Here is a 25423-nt window from a genome sequence, read left to right as displayed (position 1 = left end):
AACGGGCAGTCCTTCCCCGGGAGGAAGAGCAGCTCCGTCTTGCCGAGGTTCAGCTTGAGGTGGTGATCCGTCATCCACACTGATATGTCGGCCAGACATGCAGAGATGCGATTCGCCACCTGGTCATCAGAAGGGGGAAAGGAGAAGATTAGTTGTGTGTCGTCTGCATAGCAATGATAAGAGAGACCATGTGAGGTTATGACAGAGCCAAGTGACTTGGTGTATAGCGAGAATAGGAGAGGGCCAAGAACAGAGCCCTGGGGGACACCAGTGGTGAGAGCGCGTGGTGAGGAGACAGATTCTCGCCACGCCACCTGGTAGGAGCGACCTGTCAGGTAGGACGCAATCCAAGCTATTCAACTCTATTCCGTTGCCAAGGTACTGACTCTATTCCGTTGCCAAGGTACTGACTCTATTCCGTTGTCAAGGTACTGACTCTATTCCGTTGCCAAGGTACTGACTCTATTCCGTTGTCGAGGTACTGACTCTATTTCGTTGTCAAGGTACTGACTCTATTCCGTTGTCAAGGTACTGACTCTATTCCGTTGTCAAGGTACTGACTCTATTCCGTTGTCAAGGTACTGACTCTATTCCGTTGTCAAGGTACTGACTCTATTCCGTTGTCGAAGTACTGACTATTCCGTTGTCGAAGTACTGACTCTATTCCGTTGTCGAGGTACTGACTCTATTCCGTTGTCGAGGTACTGACTCTATTCCGTTGTCGAGGTACTGACTATTCCGTTGTCGAGGTACTGACTATTCCGTTGCCAAGGTACTGACTCTATTCCGTTGTCGAGGTACTGACTCTATTCCGTTGTCAAGGTACTGACTCTATTCCGTTGCCAAGGTACTGACTCTATTCCGTTGTCGGTACTGACTCTATTCCGTTGTCAAGGTACTGACTCTATTCCGTTGTCAAGGTACTGACTCTATTCTGTTGTCGAGGTACTGACTCTATTCCGTTGTCGAGGTACTGACTCTATTCCGTTGTCGAGGTACTGACTCTATTCCGTTGTCGAGGTACTGACTATTCCATTGTCAAGGTACTGACTATTCCGTTGTCAAGGTACTGACTATTCCGTTGCCAAGGTACTGACTCTATTCCGTTGTCGAGGTACTGACTCTATTCCGTTGTCAAGGTACTGACTCTATTCCGTTGCCAAGGTACTGACTCTATTCCGTTGTCGAGGTACTGACTCTATTCCGTTGTCAAGGTACTGACTCTATTCCGTTGTCAAGGTACTGACTCTATTCCGTTGTCGAGGTACTGACTCTATTCCGTTGTCGAGGTACTGACTCTATTCCGTTGTCGAGGTACTGACTCTATTCCGTTGCCAAGGTACTGACTCTATTCCGTTGCCGAGGTACTGACTCTATTCAGTTGTCGAGGTACTGACTCTATTCCGTTGTCAAGGTACTGACTATTCCGTTGTCAAGGTACTGACTATTCCGTTGCCAAGGTACTGACTCTATTCCGTTGTCGAGGTACTGACTCTATTCCGTTGTCGAGGTACTGACTCTATTCCGTTGTCGAGGTACTGACTCTATTCCGTTGCCGAGGTACTGACTCTATTCTGTTGCCGAGGTACTGACTCTATTCCGTTGCCGAGGTACTGACTCTATTCCGTTGCCGAGGTACTGACTCTATTCCGTTGCCGAGGTACTGACTCTATTCCGTTGTCGAGGTACTGACTCTATTCCGTTGTCGAGGTACTGACTCTATTCCGTTGTCGAGGTACTGACTCTATTCCGTTGTCGAGGTACTGACTCTATTCCGTTGTCGAGGTACTGACTCTATTCTGTTGTCGAGGTACTGACTCTCCACATTGTTCTCTCAGTTCAATTCAAAGGATAGTCAATGGAACGAGATAATAAACAATATAAAAACTTTCCAAAAGAATAGAGACATTACAAATATAATATTATGTATTTATACAGTGTTGTAATGATGTGCAATTAGTTAAAGTACAAAAGGGACAATAATTTATTTTAGCAACTCTCAAAAGGAACAGTGTAACTGCCTGTTCAGAGGCAGAACAACAGATTTTGTACCTTGTCAACTCAGGGATTTGAACTTGCAACTTTTTGGTTACTAGTCCAATGCTCTAACCACTAGGCTACCCTGCCGCCTCTCTCTCTCTCTCTCTCTCTCTCTCTCTCTCTCTCTCTCTCTCTCTCTCTCTCTCTCTCTCTCTCTCTCTCTCTCTCTCTCTCTCTCTCTCTCTCTCTCTCTCTCTCTCTCTCTCTCTCTCTCTCTCTCTGTCTCTCTGTCTCTCTGTCTCTCTGTCTCTCTGTCTCTCTGTCTCTCTGTCTCTCTGTCTCTCTGTCTCTCTCTCTCACACTCTCTCACTCTCTCTCTCACACTCTCTCTATCTCTCTCACTCTCTCTCTGTCTCTCTGTCTCTCTCTCAATGTACATAAAAAATAAATAAAAATGAGAGTCAAATTGTCAACAGGACAACAGTAACAATTATAACCACGTGTCAAAATAACCAGCACATTGAACAATAACAATAAGCATAGAGGACATGTGCAGGTTGATTGGTCAACCAATCTGACCCTCATCTTATGTCGTGCGCTGCCAACCCACAGCTCTCTGCGTCCTCCCCCAACAGGACGGGTAGCCTCATCAGAGAGGTCTTTTCCTGAGGCTTCCCTGTGGATCTTCTCTGGAAAATCACTATTTTTGTCTTTTTGGGGTTTACTGCCAGGGCCCATGTCTGGCAGTACTGCTCTAGCAGGTCCAGGCTCTGCTGTAGGCCATGAGCTGTGGGTGACAGTAGGCATAGTTCATCTGCGAAGAGCAGGCATTTAACCTCTGAACTGTGGAGACTAACACCAGGGGCTGAGGATTTTTCTAGAATAGTGGCCAATTCGTTGATGTAAATATTGAAGAGTGCAGGGTTCAGATTACAACCCTGGCGAAGGCCCCTTGGTTATAGAATTCTGTTATTTTCTTACCAATTTTAATGCTGCACCTATTGCCAGTATACATTGATTTAATTATGTCATATGTTTTACCCCACTTTCAATAACTTTGTAGAACAGTTCTGTCTGCCAAATAGAATCAAATGCTTTTTGGAAAGTCGATAAAGCAAGCGTATATTTTGGTATTATTCTCTCACTATACATCTCTCTCCCTCTTTCTTCTGTCCTTGCTGTCAATCAGTACATTTTATTGATCATTGATTCTCTCGGTCATGTAGGAGATTCTGAAGAGCCTTGTGGCCGCGCCCCTGGACGGTGGGGATGCGGGACATGAAGTTGGCCCCACCCCCTACCACCCTGATCCCGCCCTCAAGACACACCCAATGCAGTTCCACTCCTTCGACAGGTCTGTGTGTGTGCCTGTGTGTGTGCCTGTGTGTGTGCCTGTGTGTGTGCCTGTGTGTGTGCCTGTGTGTGTGCCTGTGTGTGTGCCTGTGTGTGCCTGTGTGTGCCTGTGCGTGTGCCTGTGCGTGTGCCTGTGTGTGCCTGTGTGTGTGCCTGCGTGTGCCTGTGTGTGCCTGTGTGTGTGCCTGTGTGTGTGTGCCTGTGTGTGTGTGTGTGTGTGTGTGTGTGTGTGTGTGTGTGTGTGTGTGTGTGTGTGTGTGTGTGTGTGTGTGTGTGTGTGTGTGTGTGTGTGTGTGTGTGTGTGTGTGTGTGTGTGTGTGTGTGTGTGTGTGTGCGCGTTTGTAGTTCCACTTCTTCCTGGCTCCTCTTTTGATGTCCCTTTCCCAGAATGCACTACCTGTTAAAGTCAAAATAACTTTCTTTTAGAGACAGATGATTATAGAAAATGAATACATGAAACACAATTAGTCACAGATCTGTTTAGTCTTTACTCTGTTCATAGTACAACCCCCAGACTACTGCTCAATTAGTCACAGATCTGTTTAGTCTTTACTCTGTTCATAGTACCACCCCCAGACTACTGCTCAATTAGTCACAGATCTGTTTAGTCTTTACTCTGTTCATAGTACCACCCCCAGACTACTGCTCAATTAGTCACAGATCTGTTTAGTCTTTACTCTGTTCATAGTACAACCCCCAGACTACTGCTCAATTAGTCACAGATCTGTTTAGTCTTTACTCTGTTCATAGTACCACCCCCAGACTACTGCTCAATTAGTCACAGATCTGTTTAGTCTTTACTCTGTTCATAGTACAACCCCCAGACTACTGCTCAATTAGTCACAGATCTGTTTAGTCTTTACTCTGTTCATAGTACCACCCCCAGACTACTGCTCAATTAGTCACAGATCTGTTTAGTCTGTTTACTCTGTTCATAGTACAACCCCCAGACTACTGCTCAATTAGTCACAGATCTGTTTAGTCTTTACTCTGTTCATAGTACCACCCCCAGACTACTGCTCAATTAGTCACAGATCTGTTTAGTCTGTTTACTCTGTTCATAGTACCACCCCCAGACTACTGCTCAATTAGTCACAGATCTGTTTAGTCTGTTTACTCTGTTCATAGTACCACCCCCAGACTACTGCTCAATTAGTCACAGATCTGTTTAGTCTTTACTCTGTTCATAGTACCACCCCCAGACTACTGCTCAATTAGTCACAGATCTGTTTAGTCTTTACTCTGTTCATAGTACCACCCCCAGACTACTGCTCAATTAGTCACAGATCTGTTTAGTCTTTACTCTGTTCATAGTACCACCCCCAGACTACTGCTCTTTACTCTGTTCAATTAGTCACAGATCTGTTTAGTCTTTACTCTGTTCATAGTACCACCCCCAGACTACTGCTCAATTAGTCACAGATCTGTTTAGTCTGTTTACTCTGTTCATAGTACCACCCCCAGACTACTGCTCAATTAGTCACAGATCTGTTTAGTCTTTTACTCTGTTCATAGTACCACCCCCAGACTACTGCTCAATTAGTCACAGATCTGTTTAGTCTGTTTACTCTGTTCATAGTACCACCCCAGACTACTGCTCAATTAGTCACAGATCTGTTTAGTCTGTTTACTCTGTTCATAGTACCACCCCCAGACTACTGCTCAATTAGTCACAGATCTGTTTAGTCTGTTTACTCTGTTCATAGTACCACCCCCAGACTACTGCTCAATTAGTCACAGATCTGTTTAGTCTGTTTACTCTGTTCATAGTACCACCCCCAGACTACTGCTCAATTAGTCACAGATCTGTTTAGTCTGTTTACTACTGCTCAATTAGTCACAGATCTGTTTAGTCTTTTACTCTGTTCACCCCCCCAGACTACTGCTCAATTAGTCACAGATCTGTTTAGTCTGTTTACTCTGTTCATAGTACCACCCCAGACTACTGCTCAATTAGTCACAGATCTGTTTAGTCTGTTTACTCTGTTCATAGTACCACCCCCAGACTACTGCTCAATTAGTCACAGATCTGTTTAGTCTTTACTCTGTTCATAGTACCACCCCCAGACTACTGCTTTAGTCACAGATCTGTTTAGTCTTTTACTCTGTTCATAGTACCCCCCAGACTACTGCTCAATTAGTCACAGATCTGTTTAGTCTTTTACTCTGTTCATAGTACCACCCCCAGACTACTGCTCAATTAGTCACAGATCTGTTTAGTCTTTACTCTGTTCATAGTACCACCCCCAGACTACTGCTCAATTAGTCACAGATCTGTTTAGTCTTTACTCTGTTCATAGTACCACCCCCAGACTACTGCTCAATTAGTCACAGATCTGTTTAGTCTTTACTCTGTTCATAGTACCACCCCCAGACTACTGCTCAATTAGTCACAGATCTGTTTAGTCTGTTTACTCTGTTCATAGTACCACCCCCAGACTACTGCTCAATTAGTCACAGATCTGTTTAGTCTTTACTCTGTTCATAGTACCACCCCCAGACTACTGCTCAATTAGTCACAGATCTGTTTAGTCTTTACTCTGTTCATAGTACCACCCCCAGACTACTGCTCAATTAGTCACAGATCTGTTTAGTCTTTACTCTGTTCATAGTACCACCCCCAGACTACTGCTCAATTAGTCACAGATCTGTTTAGTCTGTTTACTCTGTTCATAGTACAACCCCAGACTACTGCTCAATTAGTCACAGATCTGTTTAGTCTTTACTCTGTTCATAGTACCACCCCCAGACTACTGCTCAATTAGTCACAGATCTGTTTAGTCTGTTACTACTGTTCAATTAGTAGTACCACCCCCAGACTACTGCTCAATTAGTCACAGATCTGTTTAGTCTTTACTCTGTTCATAGTACCACCCCCAGACTACTGCTCAATTAGTCACAGATCTGTTTAGTCTTTACTCTGTTCATAGTACCACCCCCAGACTACTGCTCAATTAGTCACAGATCTGTTTAGTCTTTACTCTGTTCATAGTACCACCCCAGACTACTGCTCAATTAGTCACAGATCTGTTTAGTCTTTACTCTGTTCATAGTACCACCCCCAGACTACTGCTCAATTAGTCACAGATCTGTTTAGTCTTTACTCTGTTCATAGTACCACCCCCAGACTACTGCTCAATTAGTCACAGATCTGTTTAGTCTTTACTCTGTTCATAGTACCACCCCTGTTTAGTCAGACTACTGCTCAATTAGTCACAGATCTGTTTAGTCTTTACTCTGTTCATAGTACCACCCCCAGACTACTGCTCAATTAGTCACAGATCTGTTTAGTCTTTACTCTGTTCATAGTACCACCCCCAGACTACTGCTCAATTAGTCACAGATCTGTTTAGTCTTTACTCTGTTCATAGTACCACCCCAGACTACTGCTCAATTAGTCACAGATCTGTTTAGTCTTTACTCTGTTCATAGTACCACCCCCAGACTACTGCTCAATTAGTCACAGATCTGTTTAGTCTGTTTACTCTGTTCATAGTACCACCCCCAGACTACTGCTCAATTAGTCACAGATCTGTTTAGTCTTTACTGTTCATAGTACAACCCCCAGACTACTGCTCAATTAGTCACAGATCTGTTTAGTCTTTAGTCTGTTCATAGTACAACCCCCAGACTACTGCTCAATTAGTCACAGATCTGTTTAGTCTTTAGTCTGTTCATAGTACAACCCCCAGACTACTGCTCAATTAGTCACAGATCTGTTTAGTCTTTACTCTGTTCATAGTACAACCCCCAGACTACTGCTCAATTAGTCACAGATCTGTTTAGTCTTTACTCTGTTCATAGTACAACCCCCAGACTACTGCTCAATTAGTCACAGATCTGTTTAGTCTTTACTCTGTTCATAGTACAACCCCCAGACTACTGCTCAATTAGATCTGTTTAGATCTGTTTAGTCTTTACTCTGTCTCATAGTACTCTGTTCATCAACCCCAGACTACTGCTCAATTAGTCACAGATCTGTTTAGTCTTTACTCTGTTCATAGTACAACCCCAGACTACTGCTCAATTAGTCACAGATCTGTTTAGTCTTTAGTCTGTTCATAGTACAACCCCCAGACTACTGCTCAATTAGTCACAGATCTGTTTAGTCTTTAGTCTGTTCATAGTACAACCCCCAGACTACTGCTCAATTAGTCACAGATCTGTTTAGTCTTTACTCTGTTCATAGTACAACCCCAGACTACTGCTCAATTAGTCACAGATCTGTTTAGTCTTTACTCTGTTCATAGTACCACCCCAGACTACTGCTCAATTAGTCACAGATCTGTTTAGTCTTTACTCTGTTCATAGTACCACCCCCAGACTACTGCTCAATTAGTCACAGATCTGTTTAGTCTTTACTCTGTTCATAGTACAACCCCAGACTACTGCTCAATTAGTCACAGATCTGTTTAGTCTTTACTCTGTTCATAGTAGTACCACCCCAGACTACTGCTCAATTAGTCACAGATCTGTTTAGTCTTTACTCTGTTCATAGTACAACCCCAGACTACTGCTCAATTAGTCACAGATCTGTTTAGTCTTTACTCTGTTCATAGTACCACCCCCAGACTACTGCTCAATTAGTCACAGATCTGTTTAGTCTTTACTCTGTTCATAGTACCACCCCCAGACTACTGCTCAATTAGTCACAGATCTGTTTAGTCTTTACTCTGTTCATAGTACAACCCCCAGACTACTGCTCAATTAGTCACAGATCTGTTTAGTCTTTACTCTGTTCATAGTACAACCCCCAGACTACTGCTCAATTAGTCACAGATCTGTTTAGTCTTTACTCTGTTCATAGTACAACCCCCAGACTACTGCTCAATTAGTCACAGATCTGTTTAGTCTGTTTACTCTGTTCATAGTACCACCCCCAGACTACTGCTCAATTAGTCACAGATCTGTTTAGTCTGTTTACTCTGTTCATAGTACCACCCCCAGACTACTGCTCAATTAGTCACAGATCTGTTTAGTCTTTACTCTGTTCATAGTACCACCCCCAGACTACTGCTCAATTAGTCACAGATCTGTTTAGTCTTTACTCTGTTCATAGTACCACCCCCAGACTACTGCTCAATTAGTCACAGATCTGTTTAGTCTGTTTACTCTGTTCATAGTACCACCCCCAGACTACTGCTCAATTAGTCACAGATCTGTTTAGTCTTTACTCTGTTCATAGTACCACCCCCAGACTACTGCTCAGGATACACCTCAACATGTCTCTTCTCAATTGGAGTTTTCACCATGTTTCATTCACGAGTACCCAGCTAAATTATTCAGCAGTTATTATATATAAATTATTTATCAGAAACAGGGTGTGCATAGCAGATCAAAACTACTCAGATGAGATGTCTGTCTGTCTGTCTGTCTGTCTGTCTGTCTGTCTGTCTGTCTGTCTGTCTGTCTGTCTGTCTGTCTGTCTGTCTGTCTGTCTGTCTGTCTGTCTGTCTGTCTGTCTGTCTGTCTGTCTGTCTGTCTGTCTCTGTCTGTCTCTGTCTGTCTCTGTCTGTCTGTCTGTCTGTCTGTCTGTCTGTCTGTCTGTCTGTCTGTCTGTCTGTCTGTCTGTCTGTCTGTCTGTCTTGAATCCCGGAGCTGAGGTAAGGCAAACATCTGTCGTTCTGCCCCTGAACAGGCAGTTAACCCACTGTTCCTAGGCCGTCGTTGTAAATAAGAATTTGTTCTTAACTGACTTGCCTAGTTGGTAGAGCATGGCGCTTGTAACGCCAGGGTAGTGGGTTCGATCCCCGGGACCACCCATACGTAGAATGTATGCACACATAACTGTAAGTCGCTTTGGATAAAAGCGTCTGCTAAATGGCATATATATATAAAAGGTGTAAAAAATACGGCCAAATCGCAAATCCCAAAAATACCGATTTCCGAATGTTATGAAAACTTGAAATCGGCCCAAATGAATCGGCCGTTCGGATTAATCGGTCGACCTCTATTATGGATTAAACAATATGGATTACACAGTATGGATTAAACTATATGGATTACACAGTATGGATTAAACAGTATGGATTAAACAATATGGATTAAACAGTATGGATTAAACTATATGGATAAGACTAAACAGTATGGATTAAACAGTATGGATTAAACAATATGGATTAAACAATATGGATTAAACAGTATGGATTAAACAATATGGATTAAACAATATGGATTAAACAATATGGATTACACAGTATGGATTAAACAATATGGATTAAACAGTATGGATTAAACAATATGGATTACACAGTATGGATTAAACAATATGGATTAAACAGTATGGATTAAACAATATGGATTACACAGTATGGATTAAACAATATGGATTACACAGTATGGATTAAACAATATGGATTAAACAGTATGGATTAAACAATATGGATTAAACAATATGGATTACACAGTATGGATTAAACAATATGGATTAAACAGTATGGATTAAACAATATGGATTACACAGTATGGATTAAACAATATGGATTAAACAGTATGGATTAAACTATATGGATTACACAGTATGGATTAAACAATATGGATTAAACAATATGGATTACACAATATGGATTAAACAGTATGGATTAAACTATATGGATTACACAGTATGGATTAAACAATATGGATTAAACTATATGGATTAAACTATATGGATTAAACAATATGGATTAAACAATATGGATTACACAATATGGATTAAACTATATGGATTAAACAATATGGATTACACAATATGGATTAAACAATATGGATTACACAGTATGGATTACACAATATGGATTAAACAATATGGATTAAACAATATGGATTAAACAATATGGATTAAACAATATGGATTAAACAATATGGATTAAACAATATGGATTAAACAATATGGATTACACAGTATGGATTACACAATATGGATTAAACAATATGGATTACACAATATGGATTAAACAATATGGATTAAACAATATGGATTAAACAATATGGATTAAACAATATGGATTACACAGTATGGATTAAACAATATGGATTAAACAATATGGATTAAACAATATGGATTAAACAATATGGATTAAACAATATGGATTAAACAATATGGCAGGTCGTAAAGAGGTCTGGAGCTATTGGAACATTTTAAAGTTCTCATTGGTGTTCCAGTTTGATTGACAGCCGTGTTGTGGTCTGTGATAGGTCGGTGATGGTGCCAGTCAAGAAGCCCCCTCCCGGCAGCCTGTCAGTGAACACAGTGGGCACGTCCATCGCCAGCGGAGCGGTCACACCAGGAAGTACACCGAACATATTCGCAGCTGCTACGGCAACGCCCAAGAGCATGATCAACACCACAGGTGAGGATACCGAAGACACACACACACACCTGGGATATAAACAGACACACACCTGGGATATAAACAGACACACACCTGGGATACACACATTTAAGATACACACACACACCTGGGATATAAACAGACACACACCTGGGATATAAACAGACACACACCTGGGATATAAACAGACACACACCTGGGATATAAACAGACACACACCTGGGATATAAACAGACACACACCTTGGATACACACATTTAAGATACACACACACACACCTGGGATATAAACAGACACACACCTGGGATATAAACAGACACACACCTGGGATATAAACAGACACACACCTGGGATATAAACACACACACACACCTTGGATACACACATTTAAGATACACACACACACACCTGGGATATAAACAGACACACACCTTGGATACACACATTTAAGATACACACACACACACCTGGGATATAAACAGACACACACCTTGGATACACACATTTAAGATACACACACACACACCTGGGATATAAACAAATCAAATCAAATCAAATTTATTTATATAGCCCTTCGTACATCAGCTGATATCTCAAAGTGCTGTACAGAAACCCAGCCTAAAACCCCAAACAGCAAACAATGCAGGTGTAAAAGCACGGTGGCTAGGAAAAACTCCCTAGAAAGGCCACAACCTAGGAAGAAACCTAGAGAGGAACCGGGCTATGTGGGGTGGCCAGTCCTCTTCTGGCTGTGCCGGGTAGAGATTATAACAGAACATGACCAAGATGTTCAAATGTTCATAAATGACCAGCATGGTCAAATAATAATAAGGCAGAACAGTTGAAACTGGAGCAGCAGCACAGTCAGGTGGACTGGGGACAGCAAGGAGCCATCATGTCAGGTAGTCCTGGGGCACGGTCCTAGGGCTCAGGTCCTCCGAGAGAGAGAAAGAAAGAGAGAATTAGAGAGAGCATATGTGGGGTGGCCAGTCCTCTTCTGGCTGTGCCGGGTGGAGATTATAACAGAACGTGGCCAAGATGTTCAAATGTTCATAAATGACCAGCATGGTTGAATAATAGTAAGGCAGAACAGTTGAAACTGGAGCAGGAGCATGGCCAGGTGGACTGGGGACAGCAAGGAGTCCTCATGTCAGGTAGTCCTGGGACATGGTCCTAGGGCCCAGGCCAGTTGAAACTGGAGCAGCAGCATGGCCAGGTGGACTGGGGACAGCAAGGAGTCATCATGTCAGGTAGTCCTGGGGCATGGTTCTAGGGCTCAGGTCCTCCGAGAGAGAGAAAGAAAGAGAGAAGGAGAGAATTAGAGAACGCACACTTAGATTTACACAGGACACCGAATAGGACAGGAGAAGTACTCCAGATAAACAAACTGACCCTAGCCCCCCGACACATAAACTACTGCAGCATAAATACTGGAGGCTGAGACAGGAGGGGTCAGGAGACACTGTGGCCCCATCCGAGGACAGACAGTGTGTAAACAGACACACACCTGGGATACAAACAGACACACACCTGGGATACAAACAGACACACACCTGGGATATAAACAGACACACCTGGGATATAAACAGACACACACCTGGGATACAAACAGACACACACCTGGGATACAAACAGACACACACCTGGGATATAAACAGACACACACCTTGGATACACACATTTAAGATGCACACACACACACCTGGGATATAAACAGACACACACCTTGGATACACACATTTAAGATACACACACACACACACCTGGGATATAAACAGACACACACCTGGGATATTCACAGACACACACCTGGGATACACACATTTAAGATACACACACACACACCTGGGATATAAACAGACACACACCTTGGATATTTAAACAGACACACACACACCTGGGATATAAACAGACACATTACACACATTTAAGATACACACACACACACCTGGGATATAAACAGACACACACCTTGGATACACACATTTAAGATACACACACACACACCTGGGATATAAACAGACACACACCTTGGATACACACATTTAAGATACACACACACACACTTGGGATATAAACAGACACACACCTTGGATACACACATTTAAGATACACACACACACACCTGGGATATAAACAGACACACATCTGGGATATAAACAGACACCCACCTGGGATATAAACAGACACACCTGGGATACAAACAGACACACACCTGGGATACAAACAAACACCCACCTGGGATATAAACAAACACCCACCTGGGATATAAACAGACACCCACCTGGGATATAAACAGACACACCTGGGATATAAACAGACACCCACCTGGGATATAAACAGACACACACCTGGGATATAAACAGACACACACCTGGGATACAAACAGACACACACCTGGGATATAAACAGACACCCACCTGGGATATAAACAGACACCCACCTGGGATATAAACAGACACACACTTGGGATATAAACAGACACACACCTGGGATATAAACAGACACACACCTGGGATACAAACAGACACACACCTGGGATACAAACAGACACACACCTGGGATACAAACAGACACACACCTGGGATACAAACAGACACACACCTGGGATATAAACAGACACACACCTGGGATATAAACAGACACACACCTGGGATACAAACAGACACACACCTGGGATACAAACAGACACCCACCTGGGATATAAACAGACACACACCTGGGATATAAACAGACACCCACCTGGGATATAAACAGACACCCACCTGGGATATAAACAGACACCCACCTGGGATATAAACAGACACCCACCTGGGATATAAACAGACACCCACCTGGGATATAAACAGACACACACCTGGGATACAAACAAACACCCACCTGGGATATAAACAAACACCCACCTGGGATATAAACAGACACCCACCTGGGATATAAACAGACACACCTGGGATACAAACAAACACCCACCTGGGATATAAACAAACACCCACCTGGGATATAAACAGACACCCACCTGGGATATAAACAGACACACCTGGGATATAAACAGACACCCACCTGGGATATAAACAGACACCCACCTGGGATACAAACAGACACACACCTGGGATATAAACAGACACCCACCTGGGATATAAACAGACACCCACCTGGGATATAAACAGACACCCACCTGGGATATAAACAGACACACACCTGGGATACAAACAGACACACACCTGGGATAGAAACAGACACACACCTGGGATACAAACAGACACACACCTGGGATACAAACAGACACACACCTGGGATACAAACAGACACACACCTGGGATACAAACAGACACACACCTGGGATATAAACAGACACACACCTGGGATACAAACAGACACACACCTGGGATATAAACAGACACCCACCTGGGATATAAACAGACACCCACCTGGGATATAAACAGACACCCACCTGGGATATAAACAGACACCCACCTGGGATATAAACAGACACCCACCTGGGATATAAACAGACACCCACCTGGGATATAAACAGACACACACCTGGGATATAAACAGACACCCACCTGGGATATAAACAGACACCCACGGGATATAAACAGACACACACCTGGGATATAAACAGACACACACCTGGGATATAAACAGACACACACCTGGGATATAAACAGACACACACCTGGGATACAAACAGACACACACCTGGGATATAAACAGACACACACCTGGGATACAAACAGACACACACCTGGGATACAAACAGACACACACCTGGGATATAAACAGACACACACCTGGGATATAAACAGACACACACCTGGGATATAAACAGACACACACCTGGGATATAAACAGACACACACCTGGGATATAAACAGACACACACCTGGGATATAAACAGACACACACCTGGGATATAAACAGACACACACCTGGGATACAAACAGACACACACCTGGGATACAAACAGACACACACCTGGGATATAAACAGACACACACCTGGGATATAAACAGACACACACCTAGGGTATAAACAGACACACACCTGGGATATAAACAGACACACACCTGGGACACCTGGGAGGATTTGGAATAATGTAGTTTCGATGCATTTTAAGTTATCGTGACATTTCTTAAAACTGTAAAAAATAAAATAGACAAATATAAGTCGTATTATTATGTTGTATCTGTTAGACTGAGTTGTGGAAAATTCACTCAGTTGTGGATGTTCTTTATGGAAAAAAGGGCACTCAAAGAGTTAAATAGAGTTTTTTTTTGTCCTTCACTGAACTGCCTTAGACGTGATTCCTGATTGTAGTGACTCAAAATGACCACTAGAGGACTCTGTCTCAGTCCTTTACATGTTGCCTCAACGTCAGCATAGCCTCCTGTATGTATTCCTCTCTCAGCACCCTGGGTGATAAAACACACATGAATACGATTCCTCCTTCTCCTCTGTCTTTCTCTCTCTCTCCTCCATCTCTCTTTTTCTGTCTATTCTCTACCCTTGCTCTCTCTCACTTCTCTCTCCAGGTGCCACAGAGTCTGCCTCCTCTTCCTCCTCCTCTTCCTCATCCTTCGTTAACGGAGCGACCAGTAAGAACCTACCAGCCGTACAGACAGTGGCTCCCATGCCCGAGGACACCGTCGAGAACATGAGGTCAGAATCTCTCTGTCACTCACTCTGTTTTTCACTCTCCCCGCCTCTCACTTTGTCCCTCACATTCTCTTTCCTTCGCTCACTCTTTTCTTCTGTCTGCCTATCCATTTGTCCCTCTCCTTTCCTCTCCCTCTCTGTATGTCTCTCTCTCTCTCTCTCTCTCTCTCTCTCTCTCTCCCTCTCTGCTCTCTCTCTCTCTCTGTCTGTCTGTCTGTCTGTCTGTCTGTCTGTCTGTCTGTCTGTCTGTCTGTCTGTCTGTCTGTCTGTCTGTCTGTCTGTCTGTCTGTCTGTCTGTCTGTCTGTCTGTCTGTCTGTCTGTCTGTCTGTCTGTCTGTCTGTCTGTCTGTCTGTCTGTCTGTCTGTCTGTCTGTCTGTCTCTCTCTGTCTCTCTCTCTGTCTCTCTCTCCCTCTCTGTCTCTCTGTCTCTCTCTGTCTCTCTCTGTCTCTCTGTCTCTGTCTCTCTGTCTCTCTGTCTCTGTCTCTCTCTGTCTCTCTGTCTCTGTCTCTCTCTGTCTCTCTCTCTGTCTCTCTCTCTGTCTCTCTCTCTGTCTCTCTCTCTGTCTCTCTCTCTGTCTCTCTCTCTGTGTCTCTCTATCTCTGTCTCTCTGTATCTTTTTCCCATCTCCCTTCACTCTAGTGCAGTATAGACGACCCTGGTTTGGAAGACCACTCTAGTGCAGGAGTAGACGACCCTGGTCCTAGAGGACCACTCTAGTGCAGGAGTAGACGACCCTGGTCCTAGAGGACCACTCTAGTGCAGGAGTAGACGACCCTGGTCCTAGAGGACCACTAGTGCAGGGGTAGACGACCCTGGTCCTAGAGGACCACTAGTGCAGGAGTAGACGACCCTGGTCCTAGAGGACCACTCTAGTGCAGGAGTAGACGACCCTGGTCCTAGAGGACCACTCTAGTGCAGGAGTAGACGACCCTGGTCCTAGAGAACCACTCTAGTGCAGGGGTAGACGACCCTGGTCCTAGAGGACCACTAGTGCAGGGGTAGACGACCCTGGTCCTAGAGGACCACTAGTGCAGGGGTAGACGACCCTGGTCCTAGAGGACCACTCTAGTGCAGGAGTAGACGACCCTGGTCCTAGAGGACCACTCTAGTGCAGGAGTAGACGACCCTGGTCCTAGAGGACCACTCTAGTGCAGGAGTAGACGACCCTGGTCCTAGAGGACCACTCTAGTGCAGGAGTAGACGACCCTGGTCCTAGAGGACCACTCTAGTGCAGGGGTAGACGACCCTGGTCCTAGAGGACCACTAGTGCAGGGGTAGACGACCCTGGTCCTAGAGGACCACTAGTGCAGGAGTAGACGACCCTGGTCCTAGAGGACCACTCTAGTGCAGGAGTAGACGACCCTGGTCCTAGAGGACCACTAGTGCAGGAGTAGGTCCTGGAGGACCAGGTGTGTTGATTTTAGACAATCACTGAACTGATGAATGATCTCAGTGGGTCAGGTGTCTAGATGGTGTAGGAGTAGGTCCTGGAGGACTGATGAATGATCTCAGTGGGTCAGGTGTCTAGATGGTGTAGGAGTAGGTCCTGGAGGACTGATGAATGATCTCAGTGGGTCAGGTGTCTAGATGGTGCAGGAGCAGGTTCTGGAGGACTGATGAATGATCTCAGTGGGTCAGGTGTCTAGATGGTGTAGGATTAGGTCCTGGAGGACTGATGAATGATCTCAGTGGGTCAGGTGTCTAGATGGTGTAGGAGTAGGTCCTGGAAGACTGATGAATGATCTCAGTGGGTCAGGTGTCTAGATGGTGTAGGAGCAGGTCCTGGAGGACTGATGAATGATCTCAGTGGGTCAGGTGTCTAGATGGTGCAGTACCTTGAGCCACCACTTGGACAGTGCCCTGCTCTACTGCATGTCAATCCCCACTCACATCCCCGTTACAGTCTGCATGAACTCACTCATGTTAAGTTTGTTAGGTACAAACTCTCTCTCTCACACACACACACACACACACACACACACACACACACACACACACACACACACACACACACACACACACACACACACACACACACACACACACACACACACACACACACACACACACACACACACACACACACACACACACACACACACACACACACACACACACACACACACACACACACACACACACACATTAAAAGATGAGTGTTGAATACTCCGCTCTGTATTCAGTATCTCTTTGTCTTTAGTGAATCACCTTTTCGCTATAGTAACTATGGCAACCTCCACCGAATACACACATTCACTGTCTGGTTTATAGTATTTTTACTATATATACAGTGGGGCGAAAAAGTATTTAGTCAGCCACCAATTGTGCAAGTTCTCCCACTTAAAAATATGAGAGGCCTGTAATTTTCATCATAGGTACACTTTAAATCCAGAAAATCACATTGTAGGATTTTTAATGATTTTTTTTAGCAAATTATGGTGGAAAATAAGTATTTGGTCAATAACAAAAGTTTATCTCAATACTTTGCTATATACCCTTTGTTGGCAATGACCGAGGTCAAACGTTTTCTGTAAGTCTTCACAAGGCTTTCACACACTGTTGCTGGTATTATGGCCCATTCCTCCATGCAGATCTCCTCTAGAGCAGTGATGTTTTGGGGCTGTTGCTGGGCAACACGGACTTTCAACTCCATCCAAAGATTTTCTATGGGGTTGAGATCTGGAAACTGCCTAGGTCACTCCAGGACCTTGAAATGCTTCTTACGAAACCACTCCTTCGTTGCTGGCCGGTGTGTTGGGATCATTGTCATGCTGAAAGACCCAGCCACGTTTTCACTCAAAATCTCACGATACATGGCCCCATTCATTTTTTCCTTTACACGGATCAGTCGTCCTGGTCTCTTTGCAGAAAAACAGCCCCAAAGCATGATGTTTCCACCCCCATGCTTCACAGTAGGTATGGTGTTCTTTGGATGCAACTCAGCATTCTTTGTCCTCCAAACACGACGAGTTGAGTTTTTACCAAAAAGTTATATTTTGGTTTCATCTGACCATATGACATTCTCCCAATCTTCTTCTGGATCATCCAAATGCTCTCTAGCAAACTTCAGACGGACCTGGACATGTACTGACATAAGCAGGGGGACGCGTCTGGCACTGCAGGATTTGAGTCCCTGGCGGCATAGTGTGTTACTGAAGGTAGGCTTTGTTCCTTTGGTCCCAGCTCTCTGCAGGTCATTCACTAGGTCCCCCCGTGTGGTTCTGGGATTTTTGCTCACCGCTCTTGTGATCATTTTGACCCCACGGGGTGAGATCTTGCGTGGAGCCCCAGATTGAGGGAGATTATCAGTGGTCTTGTATGTCTTCCATTTCCTAATAATTGCTCCCACAGTTGATTTCTTCAAACCAAGCTGCTTACCTATTGCAGATTCAGTCTTCCCAGCCTGGTGCATGTCTACCATTTTGTTTCTGGTGTCCTTTGACAGCTCTTTGGTCTTGGCCATAGTGGAGTTTGGAGTGTGACTGTTTGAGGTCGTGGACAGGTGTCTTTTATACTGATAACAAGTTCAAACAGGTGCCATTAATACAGGTAACGAGTGGAGGACAGAGGAGCCTCTTATAGAAGAAGTTACAGATCTGTGAGAGCCATAAATCTTGCTTGTTTGTAGGTGACCAAATACTTATTTTCCACCATAATTTGCAAATAAATTAATAAAAAATCCTACAATGTGATTATCTGGATTTTTTTTCTCATTTTGTCTGTCATAGTTGAAGTGTACCTATGATGAAAATTACAGGCCTCTCTCATCTTTTTAAGTGGGAGAACTTGCACAATGGGTGGCTGACTAAATACTTTTTTGCCCCACTTTAGTATATGCATATGATACATTTAGAAATGAATAACTGTCTGTTCTATCTTATCCAGCTGTGATAATGTAGTAGTTGATATTGATTAACGCTGTCTGCTTGTCTGCCCCCCCCCCACTCCACAAGCCGCTCTGTCAGACCTGCTGTCTGAGATGATCCATTCTTTACAATGTAGCTTTAGTTACAATTTAGCTTTAGTTACAATTTAGCTGTAGTTACAATGTACCTGTAGTTACAATGTAGCTGTAGTTACAATTTAGCTGTAGTTACAATTTAGCTTTAGTTACAATGTAGCTTTAGTTACAATTTAGCTGTAGTTACAATGTAGCTTTAGTTACAATTTAGCTGTAGTTACAATGTAGCTGTAGTTACAATGTAGCTGTAGTTACAATGTAGCTGTAGTTACAATGTAGCTTTAGTTACAATTTAGCTGTAGTTACAATGTAGCTTTAGTTGCAATTTAGCTGTAGTTACAATGTAGCTGTAGTTGCAATGTAGCTGTACTTGCAATTTAGCTGTAGTTACAATGTAGCTGTAGTTGCAATTTAGCTGTAGTTACAATGTAGCTGTAGTTACAATGTAGCTGTAGTTACAATTTAGCTTTAGTTACAATGTACCTGTAGTTACAATGTAGCTGTAGTTACAATGTAGCTGTAGTTACAATGTAGCTGTAGTTACAATGTAGCTGTAGTTACAATTTAGCTGTAGTTACAATTTAGCTTTAGTTACAATTTAGCTGTAGTTACAATGTAGCTGTAGTTACAATGTACCTGTAGTTACAATGTACCTGTAGTTACAATGTAGCTGTAGTTACAATTTAGCTGTAGTTACAATGTAGCTGTAGTTACAATTTAGCTGTAGTTACAATGTAGCTGTAGTTACAATGTAGCTGTAGTTACAAATGTAGCTGTAGTTACAATGTAGCTGTAGTTATAATGTAGCGTTATCTACACTCTTAGAAAAAAGGGTTCCAAAAGGGTTCTCCGGCTGTCCTCATAGGAGAACCCTTTTTGGTTCCAGGTAGAACCCTTTTTGGTTCCAGGTAGAACCCTTTTTGGTTCCAGGTAGAACCCTTTTTGGTTCCAGGTAGAACCCTTTTTGGTTCCAGGTAGAACCCTTTTTGGTTCCAGGTAGAACCCTTTTTGGTTCCAGGTAGAAGTCTTTTGGGTTCCAGATAGAACCCTCTGTGGAAATCATTCTACCTTGAACCAAAAAGGGTTATTCTATGGGGACAGGGTTAGAGGTCAGAGAGCACCTTTCGGGACAGCCCGAAGAACCCTTTTATCTAAGAGTAGTAGTTCATCTACCGTTTGCAACCTGTCATTTGCAAAAACAATAAAAACTATTGTTCCTTAAAATTGGAATCGGGAGGCATTGTGATCGACAGAGTCTGTGTGTTTCATCAACTTCTTAGGGCCAAATCCTAATTGTGTCGAAAATGAGCTGGAACCTTCACACAAATATAATATAATATAATAATAATAATAATAATAATAATAATAATATAATATAATAATAATAATAATATAATAAGAATAATATAATATAATAATAATAATATAATATAATAATAATAATAATAATTATAATATATTAATAATAATATAATATAATAAGAATAATATAATATAATAATAATAATATAATATAATAATAATAATAATATAATATAATAATAATAATATAATAATAATAATAATATAATATAATTATAATAATAATATAATATAATAATAATAATATAATAATAATAATAATAATAATAATAATATAATAATAATAATAATAATATAATATAATAATAATAATAATAATAATAATAATAATATAATATAATAATAATAATATAATATAATAATAATATAATATAATATAATAATAATAATAATAATATAATAATAATAATATAATATAATATAATAATAATAATATAATATAATAATAATAATAATAATAATAATAATATAATATAATAATAATAATAATAATAATAAATATAATAATAATTATAATAATAATATAATATAATAATAATAATATAATAATAATAATAATAATAATAATATAATAATAATAATAATAATAATATAATATAATAATAATAATAATAATAATAATAATAATAATATAATATAATAATAATAATATAATATAATAATAATATAATATAATATAATAATAATAATAATAATATAATAATAATAATATAATATAATATAATAATAATATAATATAATGATAATAATAATAATAATAATAATAATAATAATAATAATAATATAATAATAATAATAATAATAATATAATATAATAATAATTATAATAATATATATATGAGCTATATTGACAGTCCATGTTACCCTCTTAGAAGGCAAGTCAGGACTCAGTCCTCTGTGTCCCTTAGAAGTCAGTGGTCGTATAATGTTGGTGAGCGTGTGTAGCTTTGTTAGTGAGTGTGTGTTGCTTTAATCTGTGTGTGTGTGTGTGTTTGTGTATTGCAGTGTCTATTGTGAGGTGGAGCAGTGTATGCTGCGCAGTGGTTTGCCGCCCCCTGAGCTCAAGCCCTTTAGCTCTCTGGCAGGCTTCCAGACAGCCCCCCGCGATGCAGGACAGTGTCTTAGGCAAGGACACCCTAACCCTGACCACTACCTATGACCTCTACCTCCCAGACGCTACCTCTATGACCCCTGCAACAGCCTATCAGCCATGATATAAAGGACTGTATATAGCATGTTGTGATCCTAGATGGGATTTTAACCTCTAACCCTTACTAACCCTAACCCTTACTAACCTCTAACCCTTACTAATCTCTAACCCTATCCCGTACTAACCCTTACCAACCTCTAACCCTAACCCTTACTAACCTCTGACCCTTACTAACCTCTAACCCTAACCCTTACTAACCTCTAACCCCTACTAACCTCTAACTCTAACCCCTACTAACCTCTAACCCTAAACCTTACTAACCTCTAACCCTTACTAACCTCTAACCCTATCCTGTACTAACCCTTACCAACCTCTAACCCTAACCCGTACTAACCCTAAATAACCTCTGACCCTTACTAACCTCTAACCCTAACCCTAACCCTTACTAACCTCTAACCCTTACTAACCCTAACCCTTACTAACCTCTAACCCTTACTAATCTCTAACCCTATCCCGTACTAACCCTTACCAACCTCTAACCCTAACCCTTACTAACCTCTGACCCTTACTAACCTCTAACCCTAACCCTTACTAACCTCTAACCCCTACTAACCTCTAACTCTAACCCCTACTAACCTCTAACCCTAAACCTTACTAACCTCTAACCCCTACTAACCTCTAACCCTATCCTGTACTAACCCTTACCAACCTCTAACCCTAACCCGTACTAACCCTAAATAACCTCTGACCCTTACTAACCTCTAACCCTAACCCTAACCCTTACTAACCTCTGACCCTTACTAACCTCTAACCCTAACCCTTACTAACCTCTGACCCATACTAACCTCTAACCCTAACCCGTACTAACCCTTACTAACCTCTAACCCTTACTAACCTCTAACCCTTACTAACCTCTAACCCTTACTAACCTCTAACCCTTACCAACCTCTAACCCTAACCCGTACTAACCCTAAATAACCTCTGATCCTTACTAACCTCTAACCCTAACCCTTACTAACCTCTAACCCTTACTAACCTCTAACCCTTACTAACCTCTAACCCTTACTACATTTTCGAATTTTGTCCTATCTAGCATGACCATTTAGTGACTGCCGACTGTACACAAACCCTGAACCCTGAACACGAACCCTGAACACTAACCCTGAACCCTGAACACGAACTCTGAACACTAACCCTGAACACTAACCCTGAACCCTGTACATGAAACCTCAACCCTGTACACGAACCTTGAACACTGAACATGAACCCTGAACATGAATCCTGAACCCTGTATATGATCCCTGAACACTAACCCTGTACACTAACCCTGAACATGAACCCTGAACACGAACCCTGAACACGAACCCTGTACACGAACCCTGAACACGAACCCTGAACACGAACCCTGAACACGAACCCTGAACACAAACCCTGAACACAAACCCTGAACACAAACCCTGAACACTAAACACTAACCCTGAACTCTGTACATGAAACCTGTACATGAACCCTGTACACAAGCCTTGAAAACTAACCCTGAACCCTGTACACTAACACTGAACCGTAAACCCTGAACCCTAAACCCTAACACTGAACCCTGAAGTACTAGGCTTAAACTTCACCTCCCTGTCTCGATCTCTCTATATCTCTATATTTCTATCTACATAAGTTTGGAAACAGCTACTCATTCAAGGGTTTTTCTTTATTTGTACTATTTTCTACATTTGGAACAATAGTGAAGACCAGCTACATGAGGAATGATTTTCCAACAGTCTGGAAGGAGTTCCCACATATGCTGAGTATTTGTTGGCTGCTTTTCCTTCACTCTGCGGTCCAACTCATCCCAAAACATCTCAATTGGTTTGAGGTCGGGTGATTGTGGAGGCCAGGTCATCTGATCCATCACTCTCCTCCTTGGTCAAATAGCCCTTTACACAGCCTGGAGGTGTGTTGGGTCATTGTCCTGTTGAAAAACAAATTATAGTTCCACTAAGCGCAAACCAGATGGGATGGCGTATCGCTGCAGAATGCTGTGGTAACCATGCTAGTTAAGTGTGCATTGAATTCTAAATAGATCACAGACAGTGTCACTAGCAAAGCACCATCACACCTCCTCCTCCATGCTTCACAGTGGGAACCACACATGCTGATATCATCTGTTCACCTACTCTCCATCTCACAAAGACATCACACCTCCTCCTCCATGCTTCACAGTGGGAACCACACATGCTGATATCATCTGTTTACCTACTCTCCATCTCACAAAGAAATCACACCTCCTCCTCCATGCTTCACAGTGGAAACCACACATGCTGATATCATCCGTTCACCTACTCTCCATCTCACAAAGAAATCACACCTCCTCCATGCTTCACAGTGGGAACCACACATGCTGATATCATCCATTCACCTACTCTCCATCTCACAAAGACATCACACCTCCTCCTCCATGCTTCACAGTGGGAACCACACATGCTGATATCATCCGTTCACCTACTCTGCATCTCACAGAGACATCACACCTCCTCCTCCATGCTTCACAGTGGGAACCACACATGCTGATATCATCCGTTCACCTACTCTGCATCTCACAAAGACATCACACCTCCTCCTCCATGCTTCACAGTGGGAACCACACATGCTGATATCATCCGTTCACCTACTCTGCATGTCACAAAGACATCACACCTCCTCCTCCATGCTTCACAGTGGGAACCACACATGCTGATATCATCCGTTCACCTACTCTGCATCTCACAAAGACATCACACCTCCTCCTCCATGCTTCACAGTGGGAACCACACATGCTGATATCATCCGTTCACCTACTCTGCGTCTCACAGACACGGTGGTTGGAACCAAAGGTCTCTAATTTGGACTCATCAGACTAAAGAACAGATTTCCACCGGTCTAATGTCCATCGCTCGTGTTTCTTGGCCCAAGCAAGTCTCTTCTTCTTATTGGTGTCCTTTAGTAGTGGTTTATTTGCAGCAATTCGCCCATGAAGGCCTTATTCACACAGTCTACTCTGAACAGTTGATGTGTGTCTGTTACTTGAACTCTGTGAAGCATTTATTTGGGCTGCATTTTCTGAGGCTGGTAACTCTAATGAACTTATCCTCTGCAGCAGAGGTAACTCTGGGTCTTCCTTTCCTGTGGCGGTCCTCATGAGAGTCAGTTTCATCATAGCACTTGATGGTATTGTGCGACTGCACTTGAAGAAACTTTCAAAATTCTTCATGTCTTAAAGTAATGATGGACTGTCATTTCTCTGTGCTTATTTGAGCTGTTCTTGCCATAATATGGACTTGGTATTTTACCGAATAGGGATCTCTTCTGTATACCACCCTTACGTTGTCACAACACAACTGATTGGCTCAAACGCATTAAGAAGGAAAGAAATTCCACAAATTAATTGTTAACAAGGCACACCTGTTAATTGAAATGCATTCCAGGTGACTACCTCATGAAGCTGGTTGAGAGAATGCCAAGATTGTGCAAAGCTGTCATCAAGGTGGCTACTTTGAAGAATCTAAAATATAGATATATTTAGATTTGCATAACACTTTTCCATATTTTATATTTAATAGTTTTTATGTCTTCACTATTATTCTACAATGAAGAAAATAGTTTTAAAAAATAAA

General features: G+C 42.2%; 2 protein-coding genes across 2 annotated transcripts in view; one reads left to right on the top strand and one right to left on the bottom strand.

Moving 5' to 3' along the window:
- LOC124015443 (mucin-2-like) overlaps positions 1 to 25423 on the bottom strand; it is a 312521-nt gene that overhangs the window by 150216 nt on the left and 136882 nt on the right. The window lies entirely within an intron of this gene.
- Positions 1 to 25423, top strand: part of LOC124015467 (neurobeachin-like) — a 127066-nt gene that overhangs the window by 8554 nt on the left and 93089 nt on the right. The window contains exons 6-8 of the mRNA XM_046330667.1: positions 3207 to 3334; positions 10510 to 10664; positions 15182 to 15308. Coding sequence (XP_046186623.1) covers positions 3207 to 3334; positions 10510 to 10664; positions 15182 to 15308 — 410 coding nt within the window. The remainder of the gene's footprint in view (positions 1 to 3206; positions 3335 to 10509; positions 10665 to 15181; positions 15309 to 25423) is intronic.

This window comes from Oncorhynchus gorbuscha, linkage group LG02, assembly GCF_021184085.1.
Source record: "Oncorhynchus gorbuscha isolate QuinsamMale2020 ecotype Even-year linkage group LG02, OgorEven_v1.0, whole genome shotgun sequence".
Classification (NCBI taxonomy): domain Eukaryota; kingdom Metazoa; phylum Chordata; class Actinopteri; order Salmoniformes; family Salmonidae; genus Oncorhynchus; species Oncorhynchus gorbuscha.
The sequence above is the reverse complement of the archived record's forward strand: the minus strand, read 5'-3'. Positions and strand labels throughout refer to the sequence as shown.